Source organism: Diprion similis, chromosome 10, assembly GCF_021155765.1.
Source record: "Diprion similis isolate iyDipSimi1 chromosome 10, iyDipSimi1.1, whole genome shotgun sequence".
NCBI lineage: Eukaryota > Metazoa > Arthropoda > Insecta > Hymenoptera > Diprionidae > Diprion > Diprion similis.
Window position 1 is genome coordinate 19602229 of NC_060114.1, and position 16665 is coordinate 19618893.

Consider the following 16665-nt stretch of genomic DNA (forward strand, 5'->3'; position numbering starts at 1 on the left):
TATAAGAAATAAAAGGAATATTTTGCGATGCTCTCAGCCCCGCTGTATAATTCGATCTCTATTATAGTAGGTATAGCGGTGCTGTTCAAAGGTGTTCCGTCAAAATTTCTTAGATTTTCAGGGCTTGTTTTTCTTATTCGTTACAATCGCACTCCCTACACTTTATAATATTGAATTGATATCTTTAAAAAAACGACACAAAAAAAAAAAGCTACAACGCTGACTTACGCAGTATACGGAGTAAAAAATCACGTCTCACCGTGGAATGGAATCGCGAAACATAGTCAATTTGTGAGAAGATATATGAAAACAGTTTGTGGCTTTAATGTTCAAGCAATTGCGTTGGAAGTATCGGTGAGCCGGTGAAGGTATAACATAAATCGCAATCTTAGATTTCACGGGGTCTCGGATAAGTACACATGTGATTATGTAATGTATTATTACATAATGTATACCTATCGGAATTTAAAAATCATCATTAAGACAGCGGCTGAAGATTCGATCGATCGATCGATCTAATCGTAATACCGTATATTTATCTTCTTTGTAATCGGTCGTTTGCATGAGTCGTTTTCGCGTTCAGTCGTCTTCGCCACCGTATGAAAGAAATGCTTTCTTAACGAAGCGAGTATCCCCTCCCGTACTGATCGCCTCTCTACAAATAAAGGCGACGGTTGTTCTCTCTGACGAAATACTTGGCTCAATTTAGTAATCGGAAAACGAATAAACTCACCGACAGGGACTGCCCGAGGTTTGCCATGTTCGAGACGTATTGCACCTGGTCGTAGTCGTTGTAGTTGACGTTTTTCATGTCGTTGTAGGACTGCAGGGAGTTCATGTAGTGCTGACGAGTCTCCGGCTCGCTTTGTCTACGTCCGTTTGTCATCTCCTTGATTGCCGCAGCCCGCGCAGCTACTTCTTCGGCGATACGTTGCTCCTGGGATTAGAAGAACCGATACTTTACGCCCCAAGTGGATAGTTTTTAAATCGCGAAGCAGCATTGCCAACCCTAAAGAAATTTCTTTAAATCTAAAGAAATTATAGTCCGTTCAAAGAGATAAGAACACTTGTTTTCTTATTAAGAAATATCGTCGTTTAGGCCCGAATTTCAAGAAAATCTGAAGATATCTGACGAAATCTCTAAATATGGTCTGTGATATATCGAAACAACAGATTGAAAATCTTTCAATCATAAGGTTCCTGCATTAGAAAACATGCACCCATTAGATATAGCGTCTACAATTGTCAAACCCACTTATTTCACAAGTTGGTGGTCCTGAATGTTAAAGACAAAAACATTATGGAAGTTAAAGTTCCTAATATCTTTGTACTTACAATTCAGATTAGAGGATATAAATCTGTCTGTGTTACCTCGTTCGGTATAATTATCATTATGTATTGTACATAATACATACAACATCAACTGGCCAGAGATTTCCGTCTATTTATTCATGGAAAGCGATAGATTTTCGATCGGCAATAGCTGGACAATATTCATGTGTAAGTTGGAATCAAAACTTAATATTTGACGGTTGATCCTTTGCTGGCGATAAATCTGACAAAGTACCGTTCACAGAGAGTTTCCATGCGGTTTGGTCTTCGTGTCACGGAAGTGACGGTGAAAGTTGAACGGAACCTTGTGTGTATTCACGGGTTGCAGAAGTGAGGTTACAGCGACGAAGCGACTGTAGGAGGTTTATTTATTATTTACCGCCAACTTGCGATTCGCCTTTATGTTGTACCTGTGTACAGTTTGTTGGCCAGGCAAGAAAAAGAGAGAGAAAGAGAGAGGTCAGACCGGTGTCGCTGCAAAGAGTGCTTTCCGGAGGTTGGTATTACGTGGGAATTCTGACCTGTTTACCGACCGAGTATCCAACAACTTCTAAACTTCCCTGAACCCTGCGCGCGGTATACCGAAAGTTTTCGACCCCCGTAAAGGACGTCGAGATGCGGTTTGGTAGGTACTCAAACCGCTCGAGTTTGAGCTGATAAGAGTCAAGACGAGCGGTTACTTCCACGCCTCGAAAAGTACGGGATCATCGCGTGAATCGCGAGCGAGTAATCAGCCCTCAAAGGACCGTAACGCGAATAGAAGTACAAGAAGAAGGAGGCCTCACCGGCGCCGAAATAAATTGACGGAGTCTAGAATGATCACCTGGAGTTCTCGGGCTCGTTCGGTGCGGATGAGTTCCTTCAAGTGCTGAAAGCTTCCGGCCTGGGGGACGTGGGAGATGCTGTCTTGGGATGAGGGCGAAGCTCCACCCACGTGCCGGAAATTCATCGGACGACGACGGGGTGACTGTGCAGGGTGACGATTCACCGTTCCATAATGGCGCGTCACCTCTTCGAAAGCTCGCGTTCTGTCGGGCATGGCGTTCCGCAGTTGGTGACCCGGGGGAGCTTTGTGGATTATTCTTCCGAATATCGGGACGCCGCCCGCTCCGCGGACTCTGGCAGGACCTGTGGGTCCTTTGAACCGGAAGAAAGACGGTTCGATCAGTTTGTACCATGGGGGTGCTATTTCTCTTGCACGGAGTCACGTGACTGCAGTTCAAGTGGATGTCATAGGCATCCTTTATCGACAGAGTAAAATGTCACTGGTTTTTTACTATTGTCGAAGTTTACGCAGCACTGATGTTAAAATGTCGCAGTCAGCGCAATTCTACATGCAATTTCGAACAAAAATACCCAACATTTTTTTTATTTCATGCAGGAATAAGGTTAGAAAACATGTTCCTACGATAAGTGATTATATTGGTGAGGAAAATAAGACTTTTTTGTTTCTTTTTAATATTCTTGTTGGGTATTTTACGTAGAATTGCGCTGACTGCGGTATTTTCACATCAGTGATGCGTAGATTTTGGTGACGGGTTGTCAGAACAAGTGGCATTTAAAGCGGTCGGTAAAGACTGACTGTATTATCCTCTAATTACGAGTATTTACGAAAATCGATTCAATTTCTTTTCGTAACTTTTAATCGACTTGACCGTTTTTCGGAAATTATGAATTTGCTTTGAGCTTTGAGGTTGTGTCTTGCGAATTGTTCCATCATTTAATTCATAGGTATGATAATTTGACTGGCCTAGCTGACCACAGCGCACTTCCTACCATTCGAACAGATCACCTACCATGGAAAATATTTAAAATCTAACCGATGTTTTACGAAAAAATGAGATCGAATATCGTAAATGTGCTTGAATCGGTCACGTGACACCGTGCTCGAACGCTTTAAGCGCTTCGTTGTCAACTTCATGACTTTGTGGAGTTGTTATGACGCTGAAGAGTGATTCGCAAATGCTCGAGTTGGTTCAGACTTTTTACTCTGATTCGATGTTATTGATCGGGAGATGAGTGTCAACGTCAGGTGTCAAGAGTGTGTATTCGGGAAGATTTCTGGTCTGGTGTGTAAGTTTCGTGTTGGCACAAGATTCGAACGAGTTTCGGGTGGCTTATGCCCCCCCCCCCCCCCCCCCCCCCCCCACATGTATGTATGGGTACCGAATGTATATGACCCGGTGAAATTATGCCCTCAATCCTGCAGGAAGCTCTCTTACCCCGATAGACCAGGGATGACTGTGTCCGATCTAGATAGGGCTCCCAAACGTTGTAGGAGAAGGGATCGCGGTAGGTCGGTATTTCGTTGGTGATTTCTGCAGCTCTGCTCTGCCTCTTGCTGTATCTCCACATGGCTCTGAGCTCTTCGCAAGATGGCTCCTCCATATTTCCCCGCTTCTCGGTAAGCCCTCCCGATATTTGAACCGGAATACCCACCTCGGGGTTCAGGGGATGGACGCCGTACTGCTGGCCCTTCGATCCCATTATGTTGCTCGCGAGCAACACGTGAAAGCTCAGCAACCCTACGATAGCCTGCATTCTCTGTAAGTACAGAAGAGAACGTTGGGCCGTCAGAAATTTCATTTTACAAGCGGCATCACTGTCGGTATAATTTTCTCCTCTTCCAACGCCGACAATCGGAAGCTCAACGCTGGACGCTTAATTGCATTCCATTCTGACTTTGCGCCCGATTTCGTATACCATTTATCCGGGCGGGAATGAAAATGAAAGCTACAGGATATAGTATAAGAGTGCGGGAGAAACGGTGCGGATAATTGTATTTGTGGATTGATTATATACACCGTGGAAACTAAATCTTAGCACTTAACATGATTAACTTTGTACGGGAACTGCTATCTTATCCCATGTTTCGTAGGTTTCGGTGATTCGCGAGAATTTGAAACTTGTAATTAACTTAGGCTGACGTCAGGCTGGAACTATGTGATACTGTATCGAGTAAACTCATATGCATAATACTGGCGTCGTTGCCTCAAGCAAGTGTGCGGCTCTACCGCTTGGTTGACGGCGTAAGAGGATTAGTTCATCCCATAAATTGCTAGGTGTTGCTAAATTACGTACAGAACCTAGTGTAATTATATTCGTCAGGAGTCCTGCTGCAGTAGTACTCCGAGCAGTTATGCCGCGTTATTAAATGTACGTCTACATCCCTTCATTCTCCACATACCTGTACGAATCACCTTCATTTTCCGAGCAATCGAGTCGCCTGTTTTAAGAGTGAACCACTCGTACAGAATTTCTAACACATGGCTTGCGGTAAACACAATACATGTTTTAGTCGGTTATTCAATCCTCAACATTCTCTGAATATAATGCTCTTATCCCAAATTGGTTCAGTTTGAATGGCTACAACTTTATGGCTTCGGTAAATTGAGTTGCCAATTTGGTCGGAAACACGATATGCACCATCCAGTAAAATTAATTCTCGATTATACAATCAGGTACCCGCTCGTACCTATTTGCCGCGAAGAAGCGGAGGCGTTATACAAATACGATGATCCTGATTATTCGCGAGGCCGTTTACGCGACAATTATTATAATTAAGGGTTGATTGGGTTAAAGGGGAGCGTCGCGGACGGTACCTGCGGTGCATGTATACATACTGCTTGGATGAATCAATTTTGGTACCAACCTTCACGTTGTTTTCAGTCTTTCTTCAAGCCGTGTGATGATTGAAATAGTCTTTCCAAAGATATGTGTTGTGAGATATGCACCGTGATTGAAATATCTGCAAGCAAACAAGAAGCGGTATCGATTTTAGTCACAGATATACAGGCACATGAAACTCGGTTTATTCCGAATCAAACACTCTGTTTTGCTGCAGGCAGGTACGGAACAAGCAAATTTTTATTACACTCAGCCATCAAATCGGACCGGTGTGGATTATACGAGTTCACAACAGCCACAACTTGAAGCACGAAATTACAAGTACTGTATATGATCAAAAAGATGAAAGGACCCTGCGAGTTCCATTGTGGAAATCCACATTTTCGTGATTGAAACGAGAAAGATGGCAGAAAAAGGAGGAAATCTCGCTTCGTTTAACGATACGCATTATATTGTACCTCCGCGCGTTGACGGTGTGCGAAAGGCACGCCAAAACTTCCATTACCCTGTACCTGCCTTATACCCTCAGCTCAAAGTATATAAAGTAATTTACGGGGTCCCATAGAGTAACGCTGAGGGATCTCGATGCTTGTCAAAACTCGAATATTGTACTGTAGCATCGTAGAAGACGGGATAAGCTGGCTGAGGAAAGGGTATACCGTCGTCGAACCGTCGCGTCGTGGGCGTAAGCAGGCAGCTGATTTGAGAATAGACGTACATTTCCATTCCTTGGGGTCTTGAAGGGTGTTTTGTTCCTCTCTATGCTCTCTAGTCCTGTACGACATACTGATTTATTCGAGGGGTTTCTACGCCACGTTTCCAATAGCACGTAACGGTCTGACCCATTGAATAACCGACGAGTGCTATACCGAGAGGTTCTCCTGAAAGGACCCGCTCGACGATTGTAACTCGTCTAGTTTATATGCGTAGCCAACTTCGTAAAAATGTTACTAGCATAGACCTGCATCGTAGGCAGAGTGAACGACGCGTAGTGAATTGCGCGGCGGCTGCGTCGTAACCCGGGCATTCGTGAGGCAGTGGGCAGTACTTTCGGAAATGTTTAATTCACATAAGTTTTAATTATGGAATTGTTTGAGTAATTTTAAACAATCTCGTAAAGTTTGGAACGGTATTGCTGAAACACTTTATTTTTTATTTATTTTTTTGCAAATCTTGCCTTAAATCGTAACTGATCTGACATTTTAATTTACAAAAACAAAGGTTTTAACGAGGTAAATACCGAAGGTTTAAGCAGACTATAACATAAGAAAATCACGCGATGTTGCCAAATTTATTTTCTGAATATTTGAGAAATATAGTGCTTACGATGATCCGCGGTTGCCGTTACTGTCGATCCCAACTACCTTAATACGCGAGAGGTTATGTTTGACCGTCACTTGTCAACAGATATTTTCTTTGTCTTGATAGACAGTGTTGCCATTTTGAGTAAAATTTTACTTTCTAGTACATTTCAACTGTTTTCAGTACGCTAGAACACTTTAGGCTCTTTTAATATATTTAAGAATATTTTAGTATGGTTTGATGATTTTTAATACAATTTTTGAAACGCGGTTTTTCCAGGCAATATTGATCTTCCAACTAAACCCCATCGATGTAACATGCTGTAACATGCCAATGTAATATCGTACATTTCCCTAGAGACCATATTATAAAGTCGTATATTTCCATATTTCCCTCCATGCGGTTCGATATTATAACCTGGGCATGGGTAGTATGTAACCTAGATGGGGCATGAGCCTGTCGAATGAGACCTTTCAATGGCCTGCCTCACTGACAAGTGCGAAAACAATGAAAGTACCACCTGGCCACAAACAACATAATTTCACGATAGTTGAATTCTAAATAGTAAATTTTTTTCACAGAGCTGCTACATTTTCAATTACCAGAGTGGCGACACTGGTTCTTGTCTGCAAAGGCTTACTTCAGACTGCGAGCACGGATGTCAGCCAATCAAAATTAAGCAAGTTGAATCGCGCGCACGCGCTACGAGCAGGTCCTTTCAAGAAAACCTCTCGGTATAAGACCGAAAGAATTATTTACACCCTCAGTATAAATACCGACTGCCGACCCTGTTCGGAGTCTGCATGTAAATAAGCTTTCAGTTGATCGTTTGAACAAAGGCTCCTCGTTAGTCGTAATACAATAATTAGAAAAGAAATATGTATATAGGTATGTATTTTACATATATATATAAAGCAGAAAAATTAGCAGAGGAAAAACGCTGATTTTCTTCATCGGAGTTAGAATATTCCCCACAACATGTTTATTATACCTTTAGTATGGTACATAACTCGGGTCTATGCTTTACTTGTATTGGTTTCGCTCGATAATTTTTACCACCGGCGGTAAATGGTTTGCGGTACGACGACGTATCCTTTATATGTATGTATACAATAAGGTAGTACATAGTACCTCTAGCCTCTTTATACCTTACAGGTTGGATGCGTGTGGGCGTGAGATATGTCGTCTGTGTTGTTTTTTCTTCTTCTCTTTTGTTCGTTCTACTATTTTCACTCGGTTTTATACTGAGGGAAGAAAGTGAGTGGGAGTGATAACGGCGGTAATGACGACGATTAACAGACGAAAATCTAAAGAGTAGAATGAATAGACGAATATTTAAACAACGGAAACCACAATCGACGCGTGGGTTTGCGTGACGTCCAACGTTAACTACAGGACGAAGTGATAAAATGATAAATCGGCATACGCTTTTCCGGCGAAACCATCCACCCATATAACTCGCGGCAACACTGTAGGTCTGCGCGGGGTTTTGTGTTACTATAAAGTTTTCGAAGTTCGGGTTTCTCGTCGATTGGAACGAATTGAAAGGTGCAGGAACTAAGAGAGATGGAATTGCGAGGTTATATATTGGTATATTGGAGCGTCGTCGTAACGAGGGCAAATAACAAAGAGAAGCCAGGAGTTTTCCTTCGTTTTTCACGAAGGAAACCCCTGAAGACTTCGAAACGATGCTGGAATTCGATTACCAGCTGAAACTGGACGCTCGGTGATGTGGCCTGAATTCCAAAGCACTTAACGTTAGCCGGCTGCAGGAGCTTTTCGAGTCTATTGTGCCATCCTTTCTTTTGTTTTTGAAAATCAATTTTATGTCTTTATATACCACAAAAGCTCCACAAACATTCCGACAAATTGAACACACATACAAAAATGGTCCAGGTCACGTTCCGATTTATCACGAAGCGAGAATAGACGACGAAAAAAGTTTGTCACAATTATTCAAATTCCGATCAAGCACGGAGTAAATCCAAAGTGGAAAACTCTGTTGCACACGTTCCGCTGATTTAAATCTCCGTGCGAATAATTGAAAGTCGAAACGGTCAACGTTTCTCAGAAGTGGAACAAATTTTCCCGCCCGTTCCAATCAACGGATATTTGACGGTTCAAACTCTCTACCTGCACATTTTTTTGGGGACTTAATCAGTCGTCGAATTTTATTTCTCAGTGCTGATGGGGCTTCTTTTACTGGTTCATTCACGTGCCATAACAACAAGTGTTGAACGATCGCAACGCATTTCAAATGCTCGTACTTTACAGCGAAGGAAAAATTAACGTCGTGCGTACAACAACAGAAAGAAAAAAGGGGGAGGGGATATTGGTTGCCTCGTTATTTATTTCCGATAACAACCCATCAACTCGGGTAACTTATACGGTTCTGCGCTATGGGAGACACAATAAGTGGCAGCTTTGTAGACGCGAGTGTGAACGAGCATTTTCCTCTTTTTACTTCTTTTTCTTCTTCTTTTCTTCACATTGTGTCAGATATCACAATGCACCGGCTTTTACAGATGACGTTCTTTTGTAAATCCTGAAGGGAGGGTATCAAATAAGCCATTTTTAATACACGGTTCGGTAGGGTAATAGGTAGGTATGTAGATTCTGGGCTGGCTGGTACAGAATAAACGTGGGATGTAGCAAACTCTTTAACTCCGACACTTGTGGGTGTCTGAATTAGTGGCGTCTGGTGAATGCCGGTGAAACATGCCGTCACAAAAGTTTGGGAGATCGATAGGGCGGAGCGGAAAGCTCCCCTTAAACCGCACCGCCAGCCGTGAAACCGGTGAAACTCGTCCAAATAAGCAAACACACGGCCGATTTCTGCGGTCGATCGATTGTAAATTGCGATAAACTTACACGGAGGGTTGAGCTTTTCCACACCGTTCGAAGTTGTCCGAATGGAGGCGGGTAAGAAAAACCCGTCACTTTTCTCCTACATTAAGCCTACTCTTAAGATGAAATATATCACCCCGCAGGGGTTGTCGCATTACCGAATGGACCCATTCAATTCAACTCCGCAATTCTCGATCCATAATGATTCGTGATTATGTCCTCGGTTTACAATTCGCCCGTACATTTAACTGCACTCTATATACTACACCTAGATAGGTATGTCTGATCCGGCTTTTGCGGGCACGTTTATTACTGGCTAATTATTCAGGAAAAACTCGCGGGTACTCGCATTACACTTGTACGCGATAATTTCTCAGTTGCATAATTAGAGTCAAAAACAGCTAATTAATCAAAGCTCTGAGACTGGCGCGTGTCGGTCGTATTAAGGGTACAGCTTGGACGGTATAAAATCATACCTATTTCTAGGGATTTTTTTAAAAGAAAATTAAAATACTTAGAGCAATTTGAGTTTAAGGATTTTATTATTTATAGTTTTAAGAATATTTTACAATTTTTTCGTCAAAGTTAACAGCAAAATAGCGGCATGGCGCATACAAATAGCGAACGACCACGTTTTCAATCCAGTGACGCAGTTCCTTGGTCAATTTTTATCCGATCCGCTTAAAATTTTTACACAACTTTTAGAACTTGTTCATCAATTCGAGCTCGTGGCTAGATTTTAGAATAACAAACCCAGAATTGTTTTTTTTTTTTTTTTAATTTTCTAAACAATTTTTACACACAGGTTACGTTTTAATCTTTATTCAAACTTTGAAGCAGTTTTGTTGGCCTGAATTAAGTGGAAGTAGTTGTTCTCTAACCTTTGCGGGTATTGATCGTGAGAACCGATTTATATACGGTAATCATTAAGTTGAACTAGCAGATGCAGCTTGACCCTCTAGAGTCCAAAGTCTATAATTCACTGTATTTGGTCTGTTCTAACTCAGTTTGATCGACCACGAGCCTTGCTTTCAAGTTCGCCCAACACAGTTCAGTTATGTTTGCAGCGACCGGCCGCCTCAAAGGCAAACTAATTAATTTTAATCGAAAAATCTGCGGCGTGCTTGTCGAGCACAAAGCGGATCCTCTGAACGAGGTTTATATGGTATATTGAGAAAAGCTCGCGGGGAAGTTTGTCGCGAGATAACAAGTTTGTTCATCAGAGGTTGACGGTTGGTGTTGAAAAAAAAGGAAAGAAAAGAAGAAGAGAAAGAAAAACAAAAAAAATAAAAAATAAACAAAAAATAAAAAATTAACAACCAACGCAATTCTTTTGAATTTGACGGTTAATGGCGACGAGAATTACGGTCTTTCTAATCTACGATAGTACAGAGTCCCTTCGTCTCACTAGTTAAACCGGTAAAGCGACTGTGACAATATAGTCCTTTGGTAGAGGATAAGGACGAGACCCGAAGTAAATACAATTAGACTACCATTCGGCCAGCTCTAGTGGGTGGTCTTCATTATAGCACGTTGATAAGAAATCCCGGCACTGATTCACGCTGATGCCAGACCAACTCCGCGGCAATCCTCAAGTCTCCAAACACTCGACGGGGTTTATTGTGCTTTTCCCGAAGAAAAGCCGGAGGACAGACCTGCCGATGGTCAATACGATAAATATGTGCCGCAGAACCAGCATTTGCAGTACAGTATATGAGGACATAAATAATCGTTGTTTATCGATCGAGTATTACAGGCGAAGTTCTTCCATTACACTACGTTTATAGTCAGACTTAACCATCGCTGTATTATGCTTCTCAAAATAGCACTGAAGCAGTACAAGGCAGTAAGTGTACAAAGGGATGTAGTAGGTGCCCAGATTCACCTCGGTATATACGTAAAGCCATGAACCTTCAAATCTTTGAAATTTTCAATAAACTGAGTTTGTTAGTCAGTACCTGAACGACTGAGTGTGTATACCATTGGGTTGGATATCGCCTGATGAAAGTGGGCAATGGCTACGAGTAGAAAGAAAGCTTAGATGGAAATTCGTCGAATCAGTCTTCTTGGATTGTTCAGCGCCCTGTACAAAGTCAAGTGTAAATAAGGTTTCGTGTGTCGATGGTTGGTTGGGGGAATCAAGAGATATTCTCTGCTCAAATATAACGCCAAAATCTGGGACGAGTTTTATCGTGGGAGGAAAATATGAAGAAACGTTGAAAAAGAGAGAATTTAATAACCAACATTCTTAGGCTTCGACTATCGCGGTATATATGGCGTGAGTTTCTTCTTGGAGAAAAAGACTTGCTTTGCATGTATGCGTGTGTGTTTTTACTCTCTACCTTATTGCTGTTAAAAGTTGAAAGGTTCGAAAACTTTTTTTCCTCATCATAACCTCTAAAAGGTTTTATCTCATTGAAAAGTTAAAAAGGAAAGTTATTTTACCAGTGAACTTGTTGCTAAGTTCTGTTCGAATGTATAGATTCCATTCTTGAATAATTATATTACACATACATGTATATGCTCTGTATGGTTATTGTATGAATTAATTGAAGGACATACCGTATGGATCAAATATTCCAAAATTAAATCAACTCATCATCATTCCCGGTATACCTACTTGGCTGTTGAAGCCGGTTAAAGGGGGATAAAAAAGGGTCGTTACAAATGCTGTGTAATAACGGCGAAACTTTGGTTAGCTAAAAAATCGTTGCGAATTAGGTACCAGCCATACTCCTGCTGGAATTTATGCTAGGAGAGGACGCTGCCTTCAGATTGAACGTATAAGACGCGTTTACGCTATAGCAACAAGTTAACAAAATATTTTACTCGCATTATTCTCCCATTCGGGAAGACCCGGCGGATCAATAAGTGGCTGACGTCATGGAGGCGCTTTGACAAATGACGACACGCTGAGCATAGAGGGGTTCCCACCATAAAAGATATTTCCATAATCTTCATTATCTATTTTCAGACATCGAACGCCCCCCCCCCCCCAATGAAATTTCAACACCGCGAACGTCATTCCTATTTTTCCAGGCGTGAATTCATGTATGCGAACCCGGACGGCTCTACTATCGCATCAAAAGCTGCTCAATCCCAGGCCAACTGTGGAACGATGACGTCATGGGTTCTCCCTTATTCCTTGGCGGGCTTTCCAGAAAATTCGGAGAAATTTTTTCAGGAGCGGCGCTTCAACGTCATTTGCAGTAACCATTCGGAAAATTTATCAACATATTTTAGATAGTATTTTCTAATTTCATGCCAGAAGAAATGATTATGTAATAGTATAATACCTTAGGGTGTCCCGTATTTAGGGTGTTGACGAACTTTTGCCCCCACCCCCCAAAACAACTTCAAATAATTCGAAAACAATTGCCTAATTTTTTAAGATTTCTATATATTTTGTTACAAGAGTTATAATATTTTAAAAAATCTGAAACTGGGAAGTTTTAATGGGTATTAGTTCTACTATCTGTGAAAAAATTTACATCACGATACCAGCAAATCTAGACGAATTGCATTGCCTCTAAATGCAAAAAAGTCAGATTTCGAGGGTGTGCAATTCGTCGAGATTGCGTGATATGATTCTGTGAATTTTTTCTCAGACAGTAGCACTATTGCCGACTAAAACCTTACAGTTACAAATTTTTTTTCAACATTACTACTTTTACAATAAAATATGTACTGAGAAAAAAAGTTTTTCCCATGCTATTTCCTCATCTGAAAAAATTAGGTAATTGTTTTCTAATTATTTGAAGTTGACTTGAGGGGTTGGGTGGCAAAAATTCGTCAACACCCTATATAAGGGACATCCTGATAATACCTATTACACGAAAGACCGAGGTCAATTTGTCAATGACAATTGAATTTCTTATCGCACTGATAGAAGATTGTGAAAAATCCCGAGATAAATCCAAGGTTTGTCAGATTCGTATTCCACGCGTAAGCCTACGCGCTAAACGAACTTTCGATGAGTCTCGGAAAGCTCTTATGCTTCTATTCCCGTATTCAATTAGTAACCTATCCACCCAACGCGTATTAGAGCAAAGGAAAATACAAAAGCCGGCTTAGCGATCTCGAACAAAATCGAAGCCTAGACTTCGATGCAGTGCCAGGGACAGTCTTTTCAGAACTCAAGGAGCGGGATTTGGGATAAGAGCTACAAGTAAGAAGATGTCGTTGTTTTCAGATATTCCCCGAAATCTTCTGGCCCTGATGAAATTCTCGTATCTCCAAAGCCTATTTCACTCTGAACCTGAACCACGATCCCGTGATCCCACCTCTGTCACCATTTTTCACGCGGTTTAACGCTATCTAACCAGGCAATGGTCGTTCTTGCAGGTGATTCCGCGTCCGCAGAAATTGCGGTTTCAGCCGAAGCCACAAGTGGGACCGTCATGTTTCCGACGACAAGAGAGGTTTTGTGCTAATACCGGATTACTTAAAAGGGATCTTAGTTAGACGTCGTTCGAACCCAACTTGACTTAACCTTACTTTATCCCCGCATTACGCAAAGAGATTCAATCGCACGAGAAGGAAATTTGCAAACTCGTTGAAAATATACCCGCAGATGTTCTCTTACTGTCTCATTCCTTCACTTTCTGTGCGAATACAGGCATTTCCACGCAACATGTTCCAGTCAATATACTCTCCTTGGGTAGGGACCAAAAAAAAATTTTAGCGTTTCAGCATTGCTTGTGAAAAAAAGGAATAATCTCGATGAAGAGACGTTATTCTGCTACGTTTATATTTTTGAGTTACTCGTTTCATTTGACCCCTATAATTAGATCGATATCACATAATATATCAGATTATAGTACTCATTTAATTTGAAGTAACCACAAGTCTTATCCGTTGTGACAAATAACTGCCAAACTACACATACATGTTTCAAAATTCGACCACATCCTATGCACGTATTGTCAAGTGGTTAATTTTTATGTCAACTTAATAACTATCGGAACCAAAACGAACTTGATTTTACTTAAGACTGCCTTAAATGTTCCATTCGTGCTTGAACTTGTAAATCTTCAGTACAATGAGTTCGAAAACGAGCTCATTCTTATCTTAAATTGACCTGGATGTTCCGTTTCTACTCAAGCTGTTAAATTATTGACAATCAGTCCGAAAATGAGCTCGTTCTTATCTTAAATTGCCTCCACGGCTCTTGAGTAAAAAGTATTTCCAGTAATTCAAGTATACCTCTACAAAGAGTATTTGATAAGAGCTAATTATTTAATTAATCGTACTGTTGAAATTGATTCGGTTTCCGTAATTTTCTAATCAAATAATTTCCTTTATCCACAAAGTAGATATAGAATTGCTTTTCCAATTTAGCTCATGATTATTTATATCAATTTTGTAACGAATGTATCCCGATTCCGTAGTTGCATGTTATCTTCCGGCTTTTATCAGCCTGCATTCCCGAGAGAACGTAAACGATGAAGTGATTTAAGACTGTACAGTAACGCAAAACCACGACGGGTAAACTGACGTGGTTTATTGCTATTGGCACAGCACAGCTTTCTCGTAATAGGATTATAGGTAAACTATGCACGTGATTGGATCAATCGTTAACCATATTAACATTTCACGGAGCTGCAGGCGTCGTCGTGCTCATCGAAAAATAACTGCTGAAATTAATATTGGTTTCAAGGGATCACTAAATCCAGATAAATTTCAAAGCTATATGAATTAATGACTAATAATATCGATGCGATGAAGTCACAGTTGCTTTTATTTTCTTAGAAAACATTAAAAAAAAAAAAAAGAAATCGACAACCATGAAACATTTTTTAATGGTTAATTGATGATGCAGACGTGGATTGGGTTTCAGTTAGACATAACTCTGCAAGTTACTGGTGTAAGTTTGATCCTCGCGGTAATTCGGAAGCTTCAATCAATCTCTGAAAAACGGTCGTTAGCGTTCGATTGGGGAGCATCTTAACCTATCAGGAAATATTTTTCCACCTGAATCGATACGCCAATCGCGGTAGATATAAAATTTTATCAGGCCATTACTATATCGTTTGGTGCTTAACGCGCATCAGTGATAAATACTTGCATCCAAGAATATAGGGATGGGAAATGAATGGCGGTCAAATTTTATTGATCGAAATCGAATTTTCTATCATTCACGAATGACACGCGGGAGTCTACATATGGATACACACGAATCATCACAAAATAAGTAAAGAACAGAATTTCTCGTTTGGCTATGAAAAACACGACTCTTTACACCTATGGAAGCTTCTGCAATGGTACATCTTGGGTTGCAACAAGTGGCTTATACGTTCCCTTTGCTGCTATTGTCAATCAATGAATCTCCCTCGGCTAGCTTTCGTCCATTCATAACACTGCTTCGTCTGACGCTCCGCTAGAGACTATGGCCTTATTACAGTTTTGGCGTGTGAATACGATAAAATTCGAACACGAGAAAATCACTGTTCCCTTGAGGTTTTGGTTCATCGTTCATTCACAGGCACGAGTCGATGACAATAGTCGGCAGTGATTCGTTATTATCCAAATGAGGTTACGATTCGCGTATCCTTAAGTTGTGTGTAGTATGCCCAGTATGAGCATCAACATTAAGAAGCCAAGACACAATGATGTGACGGAAGGAAGAGAAGCGATTCAATAAGCTGATTTGGCGATAAGAAAAATCGAGTATTATCGGAAAGCGAATGGAATCGCAATGACGCGGGAAAGTGAAATTCGTCCATTATGACACCGTGATGAATCGGCCCGAGGGTGAACCTTTCGCGAGGAAATAATTTTCTTAATGTAAATAACGGGAATTGATGGGGTTTGCTCACCTGGTTTGTCCGTAGAGTCCGGAAACCGTGGGTCTACTGAGATGACGAAGCCGGCTTGCTTGTCCCCGCTCTTTGCGTAGGGGTTTTGGAATTCTGCTGCCCCTAGTCACATATATGTTACTCTTTCGCACCCTTAAGGCTACCGCCTCCACGCCAACCGCCCCTAGTGCGCTCCTATCGTGCCGGGAAATTCTCCACTCCCTGGTAGTACGGTCTGTGTCTGCGTGCAAGCTGTGGCGGTGTTCATCCCTTCCCCGGTTTCGTGGTGGGGGTCATGATGGAAGGGAGTAATGGAAGTGCCGGTGGAAGGGATGATTTCAGGAGGCTCCTGGTGAGGGGCTTGGGGGTGAAGAGATTGTGGAAGTGGCAAAGGAGTACCGTAGTAGGAAGAAGAACGAAGAACCAGGTCTTCTGCCTGGGCAAAGGCATCGCGCGTGTTTCTTTCTGAGGAGTGGCGTGGATGAGTTGGCTATTTGTCAACGTCTATGACGCGCGTTTTCTTTAATTTTTCAAAATGCCCTGTGAAAATAAACGAATGAAAACCCATAAATCTCGGCCCTAATGCCGCCCCCGAATCCCAAATTTCTGTAAACTCTAGCCAGCTATTGCGTCACGGTACTCAAATTTTCTACAGCCTTTACAACTCCAGAGTTGTACAATGCAAAATCATTCTTATTCCTTTATTTTCAGAATTATAGCATCTTTGCTGCAGATCACTTAACGATCTAGTACATTTAAT

General features: G+C 41.4%; 1 protein-coding gene across 1 annotated transcript; it reads right to left on the reverse strand.

Moving 5' to 3' along the window:
• Nucleotides 1–538: 538 nt before the first annotated feature.
• On the reverse strand, nt 539–16244 carry LOC124411972. The gene is made up of 6 exons (XM_046891562.1): nt 15927–16244; nt 4985–5080; nt 3555–3876; nt 2156–2469; nt 734–937; nt 539–655 (listed from the first exon to the last, which is right to left on the reverse strand). The coding sequence occupies exons 3-6, from the start codon at nt 3871–3873 to the stop codon at nt 617–619; spliced, it is 876 nt and encodes a 291-aa protein (XP_046747518.1). The 5' UTR covers nt 3874–3876; nt 4985–5080; nt 15927–16244; the 3' UTR covers nt 539–616.
• Nucleotides 16245–16665: the final 421 nt, after the last annotated feature.